Source organism: Calonectris borealis, chromosome 14 (genome assembly GCF_964195595.1).
Source record: "Calonectris borealis chromosome 14, bCalBor7.hap1.2, whole genome shotgun sequence".
Lineage (NCBI taxonomy): Eukaryota > Metazoa > Chordata > Aves > Procellariiformes > Procellariidae > Calonectris > Calonectris borealis.
Genome location: NC_134325.1, coordinates 16,118,907 through 16,129,581, shown reverse-complemented (window position 1 = coordinate 16,129,581; position 10,675 = coordinate 16,118,907). Strand labels below are relative to the sequence as shown.

The 10,675-nt window shown below is 38.4% G+C and overlaps 1 protein-coding gene across 7 annotated transcripts in view; it reads left to right on the top strand.

The window, feature by feature from the left end:
• Positions 1-10,675, top strand: part of ANO5 (anoctamin 5) — a 60,852-nt gene that overhangs the window by 29,588 nt on the left and 20,589 nt on the right. For 6 of the 7 annotated variants that reach the window (XM_075163297.1, XM_075163298.1, XM_075163302.1 and 3 more), the window contains 5 exons: positions 5,101-5,169; positions 5,900-6,184; positions 6,547-6,660; positions 8,672-8,838; positions 9,731-9,865. In XM_075163297.1, the coding sequence (XP_075019398.1) occupies positions 5,101-5,169; positions 5,900-6,184; positions 6,547-6,660; positions 8,672-8,838; positions 9,731-9,865 (770 nt within the window). The remainder of the gene's footprint in view (positions 1-5,100; positions 5,170-5,899; positions 6,185-6,546; positions 6,661-8,671; positions 8,839-9,730; positions 9,866-10,675) is intronic. The other variant, XM_075163301.1, reaches the window with a different exon arrangement.

The following is a 10,675-nucleotide window of genomic DNA, read 5'->3' as shown; positions in this document are numbered from 1 at the left end:
CAAAAACTGTAAGATTGGGCTGTTCAAAAAATTGCTTACTGCTTTCACTCCTTTATGAAGGAAATACTGTTTTCATTAAGGACTTATGCTGCCTATACTTGCATCGAAATATGATCCAATGTAGAACACAGCCCCTGCACGTTACTCTTGTTACCTTAAAAAAACCAAGAATCTCTGTCATCATCTCTGTGTGGTGCTTTTCCCAGCTTAAGCATCTCGCAGTCAGCTTTGCCCAGCTAGCCATGTTCAGGGGATTTGCTTGGGAGACCAGGGTTATATTATAGCTATAGTACCACAGGTTTATATAAAGGCATACTTTTTCAAACCCACACTGACTCTTTGTCAGGCTGTAATCCTAGCTAGATTCCTTTTTCTCCCATAAAGCAAAATGCATTTAAAAAAGAAGGAAGGGGAGACCAGTCAATGTAGAGAGAAGAAAGATATCCATGCAAAATATGTGAAAGCAACTCTTAAAATAAACTTTTCCATTAGTCATACTCAGATAACAGAAGGAAAGAAATGGAGACTATTTAGGTAATGTTTCAAGTGGGAAGGAAAATGAGCCAGACGCTCAGTCTAGTAACTCATTCGTATTGTGTGCAGCAATTTCCTTCTCACTGCTTTATGGGTCATTAGCAGGTAGGAGGAATCTTTGCCAGACCAGAGGCCATGTACATGGGTGTCATTATCGACTGAAGGATTCACATGGGGAAGAACCCCAGAGTTAGTAGCTAATATTGTGTTCTCCTTTGAGGTAAAAATACATTTAGTTAGGAAGAAACATCTCTGTCTTGCAAAAGGCTAGAACATCTGTATCAAGTTTCGTGAGATTTAATTCTGTGTATGTCTGTTACTCGCAAAAGAGTTTATGGCCCCATGGAAGAAGGCGTTTGGTCTGTGGCCGTCTGTTGCAGAACGGACAGGCATGAAGATATCAATGTTACAGTGCATCAATTTTTACGCAGTTCCTAGGGAATCTGCTCAGAAAATGAAATTTGACCTATATTTATGTCCAGCATAGACCTTTATACAATGAATATGCCCATAAATTAATGCAGACTTCTTAGCATAGAAGTACTGTGCTGTTTTCTTTGTGGGAAAAAGATTTAAATATTGATGTGCTGAAGCCTTTGGAATTCGTCTGACATGCTGTATTGCTATTGTACAGTCGTTGCAAGAAAGAAATGAGAATTTCTTTTATTGTAGTACAATGATACAGCAAAATGGAACAGCTAAGAATAGAAATGCTCATAGGAAGAGAATAACAGTTGTGACAAAGGGTTTTGTTTCCTTGTCTCAAGGAAACAGCTTTATTCTGCATTTCTAAGAAAGGGGTGAATAACTTCTTTGTGTGTTTCAACATAGCCCTGACAGAGATGTAAGAGACGATCCGTTCATCTTCTCCCTTAGCTTCATGCAGAACGAAAGCATTAACTTCTTTGATGTTCCCCAGAAACTTTCCAGCTTAAACTCTGTTTTGAACTTGCCTTCTATAAGCTACATGAATAAATCCTAACCACAAAGTCTCTCTAAACAAAAATTAGGACTACGTTTTTGTGAGACAATACTTTATATTTTTCCTCAAAGCCTCTAGCAGATAAGTGGAAATATTTTACCCATATATGAAATGCATGTGAACATGGAAAAATAAATATAATTTTAAAAAATAAATATAAAAATATCTAAAAAATTATTCATGTATGACCAGGACATGATCTTTATTGTCCGTAAGTGTATTTCTTCACAAGAAACTCCAGAGCATTAGGACTCTGGGATCTCTCTGCAAAGTAACTTGTTCCTATGTTTACTGGAAGCAAAGTCCCCCTGTCCCCAGTGGGGCACGGAGATATAGAAAGAAATTTTATCTAGTCCTTTCCCTCTTTTCATCATCTCAGACAGAAAATTCTGCTTTCTTACAGGCACCAGATAGCCCAAAGTTAGAGAGCCAGGGGCAGCAAAAAATCAGATGCTTGTTACTCCTGCTGCACCCTGTTAGGCTGCCGACTGTGAGAAGCCCTGTCCCCAGCTCTGCAGGAGCAGCTGAAAACTGGGCTTGATCCAAACCGGGCACCTCTCCATGCTGCTTTACAGCAGCCTGGCTGGTACTTGCGGAAGGAGGGTGTTTGGCATCTCCTGCTCTTTGGAGGGCACGCAGAACACCCTCCCAAGCCACGTGGGCAGTCCCTGCGGTGCTGCGGTAGGGCCACTCGTCTCGTCAGCCCCCCGCTCTTGTGGCAGCAGGTGGATGAGGGGACAAGGGGCCTTTCCTAAACGGGCTCCGTCTCACCTGAAACGCTCTCGCCAGGGGGCTGCGTGGGCAGCCTGAGCCCGGACTGAGCCCATCTGTGTTAGCCCTGTGAAGTGTTTTCTCAGGGTACAGCGAAGAGCGGAGCTCTGTATGCTTTACAGTAACGTACGATTGTTCCTAAAGGTCATATTTGTTTCCAAATATCCTACACCCGACCGCAGTTAGAATAAGCCTAAGCATCCTCATACGTAAAAGGCTTTTGTAAGCTTGGCGCTCCCTGCCTAAAGGAAGGGTAAAAGTGAGGAGGAGGAGTTTGGCTAAGGAATAGTATGTTGTAAACTTAAAATGATTTTATTATCCTGTTTATTGATTGTTGTTACTTGTAGTAACAGCGTTGTTATAAAGAAACAGGTTTATAACAGTTGTCTGTCTTCCTTAGGTAACTAATCATGCAGTGTTGCATCTGCACTGGGCGTATTAGTACCACTGGACTTTGGATCTTGCTTTGTTAATCTTATCGGGATGGTTCATTACAGCCAAGCATACGTTAGATGGTAAAGTTACTCTGTACAAGTATGCGGGATATCCGCAGCGGTGTTTGGAGAGGTGAATGCTCTACTGGTCTCTCTCCTATATAGGCCACAGTGGTCTCAGAAAATGTGGTTTCAGTCTTTTACAGATGCTTTGGAGAGGCTTAAGAACTGTACTTAAACAAAATGTGAGGAAGGGCATTAGCCCACTGTTACTGATCCATACTGATGTGATTACTTACGTTGCTTCCCTCTTCCCTCTGTGACTGCAGAGTGGCATCTATAGCGGAGTCACAAATATATGCACCAGGTCTAGCTTTTTAGGTTTGGGACAGTAAGCTTAAAATTCTTACAAGTACATATTAAAACAAAACAGCACTGGTCCAAGGGTACATTTTGTCATTTTAAGCCTTTGACAACAACATGAAGAAATCCAGTATTTGGCAAGAAAAGGGGGAGCATTGTTTTTTTGCAGCAGATTGATTGCCTTTTAAAGATGGTTATTTCAAGTGACTGGAAAGTACAGTACATTCGCATGGGTTGTACAGTACATACATGGGTTTCAGAGAAGGCAGCTTATGGGAAGAGAGCAAGGTGGTAAAAAAAGCATAATTTCTATTAGAGCACTGCAATTTATAAGTATATAGTAAGGGAAGATCAGTAAGATGGGGTCAGATGCTTTGGCTCTGTTATTAAGCTGCACAGCTGGAGGAGGAGCTGGCTGGTGTCTCTGGTGGCAGAGAACCCTCTGAGCTGACTCGCTTGGCTCTTCTCCAGTGCTTGCTGGGGAAGGAGCGCACACCAGCGTGCTTTGTTTGGAGAAAATGTAATCCAGAATAGCACATAGCTTTGGATACCAGGCTTGAACGTCAGCTTTTACATAGCGCTTTCGAATGTAATCATAAATCACCTTTTAGTTGTATTGTTCTCTATTAGATCAGCAGGTCAGCAAACGAGTTCTGAGGTGTGTTTATACAGATGCATGCAGGCAGGTTTGTGGGTAGATGAGTTAAAAAATAATGCATGGAATTGCATTTGCCCCCAGCATGTGCTAGAACTCAGGAATTATATTTGCAATTTTATCTAGGTCAGTATCTCATTTAATATCTAATAATACTTGGCAAAATGAGATGTGACAGGTAAAAATGCAAGGTCACTAACACAGGAAAATATATCAATACATCTTAACATAGATTTGAGGTTCATTAAGGCTATTTTTCAGTCTGTATTCATTTATCCAAGTAGTTTATGCAAGCTGAAATGCAAATAGGGCAGCCTGCTCCTCACAGACACGCAGGAAAAGGAAATTGGCTGAAAATATGGTATTTTGGGGGTTTTTTAAGTGTGTTTGAAAAATGTCATTTAAGACCTTTCAATAGAGAAAACATCACACAGCATTGCAGGTTTTAGCTAGAAATAAATTAATTGTCTAGCTAGTGTGCTCTAAAGAGGCTAGGGCTCAATATTTAGCTTAGCTTGTAGTTATTCTGGCAGTTCTTCAGCAAATTTTATGTAATTAAAAGGAAATTAATTCAGTCTCCCAATAGGAGCAAAAATTATACAAAGAAGGAGGGGAAGAAAATGTTCTTACCTAAAGACACCACCTAGGAATTACTTGGCAAAATACAGCGTTCAAGAAGAGTCTCAAACTCACAGAGGTCATGAAGCCATCATGCACTGCCACAGGCAGGTTTTTTTATCTCTGCATGAAGTCCACACAGACTTTATGCAAGCTAAGTGTATTAAGCTTACACGTGATGATGCGTTAGTCTTATCTAGTTTTACAGTTATGTTGTTTGTGAAGCATACTGTTTGAATTGTCTGTAATCAGTACTTGAACATCTGATCAGGCATGATTGTTAAACTGGTAAATAGATGTTACTGTAAGCAATCAGTCTTCCAGATGCTTCCAGAATTTTTCTTTTCATCTGGTTTTAACATTCTCTTAGAAATATAGCTAAACTTGAACGATAACACACCACACACATCACCCTCCCGAAGAGTCGGAAATGCATGACTGACTTTACTTCTCTGGTTAACAAGATTGGACAGTTTATGAGCCTATTCCTAACTAACAAATAGGTTTCCTGTTGCTAGTCAATGCAATTCCCGACGTGTTGCCATCACTAGGCTGGCCATCACTCAGAAGTGGCCTGGTGTACATCAGCTGGTTTTTGTCTGTTGGTCTGCTTTCTTTTTACAAAGGTCACATAGCATTAAGGGGTTGTCATCAGGGCAGTTAAGAGGAGTAAAACTCAGTGAAGTCATGAGTAAGCAATCAGTTAGTTGCTAACTTAATAAAATGTGTTTATTTCTCTTCAGGAAAGAAGAAAAGAATTTGAGAGCAATCTGCAAAAGGCTGGTTTGGAATTAGAAACGGAAGATAAGAAGGTAAAAAAAAAAAAAGAGAGAAAAATTAGGACCAAAGGAATAGATCTGCAAATTACTGATTAATGTATACTATGTTTCTTTGAGACAAATTATAAATTTTTCTAGCAGATTGCAGTGGAGTACGACAAATTTAAGTGAAATAAGCTTAATGTGTTTATTTGAGTTATTTTTCCAGATGTGTTCATAAGAATTGTGGAAAGTAATTTTAATTCAGGAGGAGGTGATGGCTTTTGGTTTCATAACAAAAAGAAAGCAGTTCCAAAATGGCTGTGACTTCATTTAAACCCATGTAAATGGGAGGTACGCTCACAGCTAGATTTAATCCCCCCTACTAACTAGTAACATGTTTGGAAATGAGTGAATAGATTAGCGTATGCCCACTGGATGTTGTACGATGAGGAAGGACTCTGGTGTAACAACCTCAGGATGTTTGATTAGTATTACTGTTCTGTTTAGTAACTGGAGAACACGGGATGCTGACTTCTTCAGTCAAACGAGCTTTTAGTATTATCTTTATGATTATCTTTATGAACAAACAATCACTTGGATAAACTTTTCAGTTAAAAAAAAAAAATTTATTAAAAAAATTCCCCTATTTCCCCCCTCCTTTTTTTTAAAAAAGCTTTCAAAAATATGTAAGAGGCAATAAATTTTGTATAGCAACTGTTCTCATAAATCTTGCAAGAAGACATAGTTTAGTCTGATGTCCGATTTAACTCTCCTGGGGCAGGAATCTGAAGATGGTAAGATTTGTTTTGTGAAGATCCATGCCCCATGGGAGGTTCTGATCACGTATGCAGAAGTGCTGAACATTAAAGTTCCCATCAAGGAAAATGACATTCCCTCAATGGTGGAGAACCCCCTGGACTGCATGCTTGCACCGCTCAGGCTTCCCGAGAAGGTGATGCACCCTGAACCGGATTATTTCACGGCCCCATTCAGCAAGGAGAAGCAGGAGCTGTACCTCATTAATGACGAGAGCACTTTCTTCTCACCATCCATGAGAAACAGAATAGTACGTATCTTAATTTGTCTACTTTTATTTACATGTAAATTTACATAGTCCCGTAGGAATATTCATGCAAGGAAGGAGTATGTAAACTGCGATATCTGTGGGTAAATATGAGGAAACCTAGATGCCTGTGCATCTTTCTTACAAATCTGGAATAGTATTTGTTGGAATGGATCTTCTAGATGTCTAGATGCCCTCAACGGTCTCATACAGGGTAGAGCCTTCTGAAGAAACAATTTTTGCTTTTGTGTATTATTCCTGCAGATTATACACAGTGCATGACCATTAAAGGTTGTGTTAAATGGCCATTCTGGTAAATGGCCTTAAAGCAGGAAGGGTCTGAAATCCTTGTGTTTGAATCTCAGGTTAATTATATTCTTACACGTTGTCCGTATGGAACAGAAGAAGGGAAGAAAAAATTTGGGATTAAGAGACTGCTAAATAATGGTACCTATTCAGCTGCATATCCTCTTCATGATGTAAGTATTTTAGCTTTCTGCTCCCTTGAGCATTTCCCAGTGTTTTGACTTTTACCTACTGTGACATTTGCTGTTTTCAGCAGAAATGAAAATGCACTCAAACCCTTCCATTTGTCCCAGTAATTGATTCTGTTTTATAATACACAAGACACATCTGCCAGCCCTGCTATTTGGCTTTTATGTGCTGAAATGTTTCTTCCTGTGCATGCATACAGGAGCTGAGTTGTTAGGATATACTTATGTGTGAGTCACATAATGTGTAAGAGACTTATTCCATAGTATATTCCTATAGTGTTTGTGATACAGATTATGCGGTAGTACATTAGAAAGATTGCAACAAGGAATGAACACCTGCTGTAGATGCATACATTCAGCAGTGTGTGTGTGTGTGTAGGGTGTGTGAGTACATACACTGTAGTTATATAAACACTTTTGGGGTGATACCATGTTGGGATTGAAGTCAGATGAGTTGCGTGAGCCCTACAGTTCAGTGTGGGGTGGTCGCTTGTCCATCTCCTAGTGAGCTTTGGTGAGCAACTGCAAATACTGGAAGTATGGTCAGTATGGTAAATACTGGTGCTTATTTTTGTGGTAGGGTCAGTTTTTAATACAACATATGTGGATTTAGCCCTGAAATCCCTTGGAGAAAACAAAGAGAGATGGGTTACTATATTTTTGGTTTTTAATTTCTTTTTTTTTCCTTCTGAATGTTGTGTTTAATGTATTGCTTAAATCTTAAATTCTCTCCTTGTTTTTAATAATTATTTGAGATTTGTCACAATGCCTCAGTGAACTTAAATTGCTTATTTATATCTGTGAATTCTACCACAAGATATTTTTAAATACTTTATATAGATTTATATGTTTAAATATTTTTTCCTCCCTTAGAAAATGAAAAGAAATGGATAAATGGACATTCTATAGGTTTTCAGAGGGAAAGTTTAGCTGATCGGAGTCTAGGCTGTAGAAGACTAGTCTAGGCTGGGAAGTACTTCATACTGTTGGGACTACCAAAACCACAGATAATAAAAAGCAGTTGTACAAGAATCTTTTCTGTACAAGTACAACCAATGCTAAGGAATTGTATGTCAAAATTCCAAAATCATGAGACAGACTTGCAAATCATTGTCTAAAAAATAACTATTTAATCTTTTAAAATATTTTAAAAATGCAAACTTTAGGTTGTTTAAACTTCTTGGTTTCAATTTAGAAACCAATTTTCATGTTTTTCCTTGGGATTGAGAAAAAAAGGAAAACCAAGATCACAAACGGAATGAAGCCAAATATTTCTAAAGGCAGAATTCTACAACACAAAATAAAATTACAAGAGCTGTGAGAAACTGCAGTTATTTTGTGCTGTTTAATTTCTAGGAAACTGATGATGTTCCAAAATTTTCTTAGTATTTGACAGGTAGATACATGATAGTGATGAACACCACTGAAGTTAACTAGTGTCAGAATTTCATTTTGCATATCCTTGCATTACAGCTTGAGAAACCACAGCACGGAGTACGTTATAGTGCTATGGCCGGAGGCAGGAAACAACTTTAATTTATATCCCCTAGTTTACATCTCTTGGTGAAATGCTTTTGGCTGTGCAATTTACAATGAGAGCCTGATTCAGAAGTACAGAGAACAGGATTTAAATTTGCATTATTTTTAATGAAGCAGGAGTAAAATGGTGGGTTTCTATTTTAGGGAAGCCTGAACTTCTGCAGTTGCATATGCTACACCAGTATAAAGGAACAATGCATTCACTGCAGTACTCTACCAGTGCAAATGAGTAGGTTGTACCAGCACAACACTGGTGTAATGTAACATGATGTGGTTACAGTACAGGTTGACTTAATGTCTAAGATTGATAAACATTACCTTAAAACGTATATAAAAAGGGTTCTACTTAAATCAAGTGGTGAAGTAGAGTGCTAAGTTTGAATTTCAAATTAGTTTAATTGGCATAATCTTAAGAGGCATGCATCATCATCGTCAATGTTCATTTCTTTTAATGTAGTATTTGAGTCTGTCGATGAGGTGTTTTGCCTTTGCTCTGATTTGCTCACAGTGCCAGTACTGGAAGAAGGCAAATGATCCAAACTGTGACAATGAGAGGTACACGCTGTACATGGAGTGGGCCCGTTTCTTGCGGTTCTACAAAGAACAGCCTTTGGACCTCATCAGGTAAAATACTGCCTGTGTTTTGTTTACTTGGTTTTCACTGTAATACAAGCATGTATTCACTTGTAGCTTGATCCTCCTAGGAAATTTTTACTACTTTTGAGTTCTGATAAGAATTGGATACTTAATTGGGCACTAGGTCCTTGGAGGACACGGCACAGGTTTTTACTAGCAACTGGAAAAATGCTTTATCTCAAATCAAGCCTCTTTCAATCTAGCCAGTGCTCCCGGGGTCAGGTATCTTACAGATAATTCAGCTGTATTGAATACATACGAAGGATACCTTGCATTTTATAATCAATATCTGCCACAATTTTTAAAGATTGATTTGAAATTTCAACAGAGACTTGAAAAAACACTGATAAAATCAGTTTCTGAAGCTTGACTCTTAATTCAGTACTAAACCCAAATTTAAACTAACCTTACCCAAGATCTCTTTGATTCAGTTCATATGATGCATAAAAACCATTACTTTATTCACAGGTTACAGTTGCCCCATTCATAACACAACCAATTTCTGTTAATTACCCACTCATTCTAACCATATGATCAGAACTGTTGTGCCCAGTTTCATTTGTATAACTCCTTGGAAAATCAAAAAAGTAAATCTTCATTTACATTATCCTGTGGGAAGGGGAAAGAGTGATTTTTAAAGCTGGAGCTTCTGCTAGGAGGGGAAAAAAGCGACAAAAGAGGCTATATATTTTGTTCATTCAGCTTATGTAACTTCTCACAGCTAGATTCAAATCCCATTTTTCCAGTGTACATCAATGCATTTACTCTTCTGTTAAATGAGAATTTTGCTAAGTGTTTCATTTTGACTCTGGCCAGTTTGCTCTATTGCAGTTCTAAACTTTGCTTTGTATTCCTATTAATTGCATTTTTTTGTATTCAGGAAGTACTATGGTGAGAAGATTGGAATCTATTTTGCCTGGCTGGGATTTTACACTGAGATGTTATTCCTTGCAGCAGTTGTTGGCTTAATCTGTTTTCTTTATGGCTTGTTTACAATGGATGAAAATATGAGCAGGTGAGTGTAATGCTGAAAATCTCCTGGGCTTATAATGGGAAAAGCTAAGCAACATGAAAATTTTGTTCTTGCAAAAAAACAGGTAACAAGCTTTTAAAGCTTGTCAGAGCAGACAAATTTGTTCTTCAGCTACCTTTATTGACGGAAATGGTGGTGGACTTGTGACTATTAATTAGTAAGACTCAATTTGTACGTGAAAAGCAATATTTTATTGCCATTTGGCTATAGCTTTCTATATTGGAGTACCTGCAATACATAAAGTCCTAAGAGTACCACTGACATCTCAAAATTGTTTGTTTCAAGTGTTTATTGTTGCCTTAAGCTTTTCTATTTTAATTTGTCTTGCAGAGTAGTCCATTGACCTTTTTGTGTAGGTCATCATTTGTACCCAAAGCATGAGTACAGGACAGATCAGCAGTGCTCTCCCATCAAAGAGGGATCCAGTATGTTGGAAGCCAGAGTTTGCTTCTTTTTAAATAAGCATTGTATTTGCTTCTTCAAGGGTCCCAAGATTTATCGTATTCAGGGATTTTGGGGGCGGGGAGGGGGTTGGGGTGGATGGGTGGGGAGAGGAAAAGAGGGCTGACATTTCATTGCTCACTGTTTTCTACAAGAAGACTTCCAGAAAATTTTGAGTTTTAACCATAAAAGATGAATAACAGGTTAAAATTCTCATCCATTCTATTGAATTATGTCATTTTGAGACTTAGATTTTAGCTAAGTTCAGAATTCACCTGGGAATACTGCTATACATGTTCAGATTTCTCTGGATACTGAAGGACTATCATAGGATTGTAAACTTCACCCACT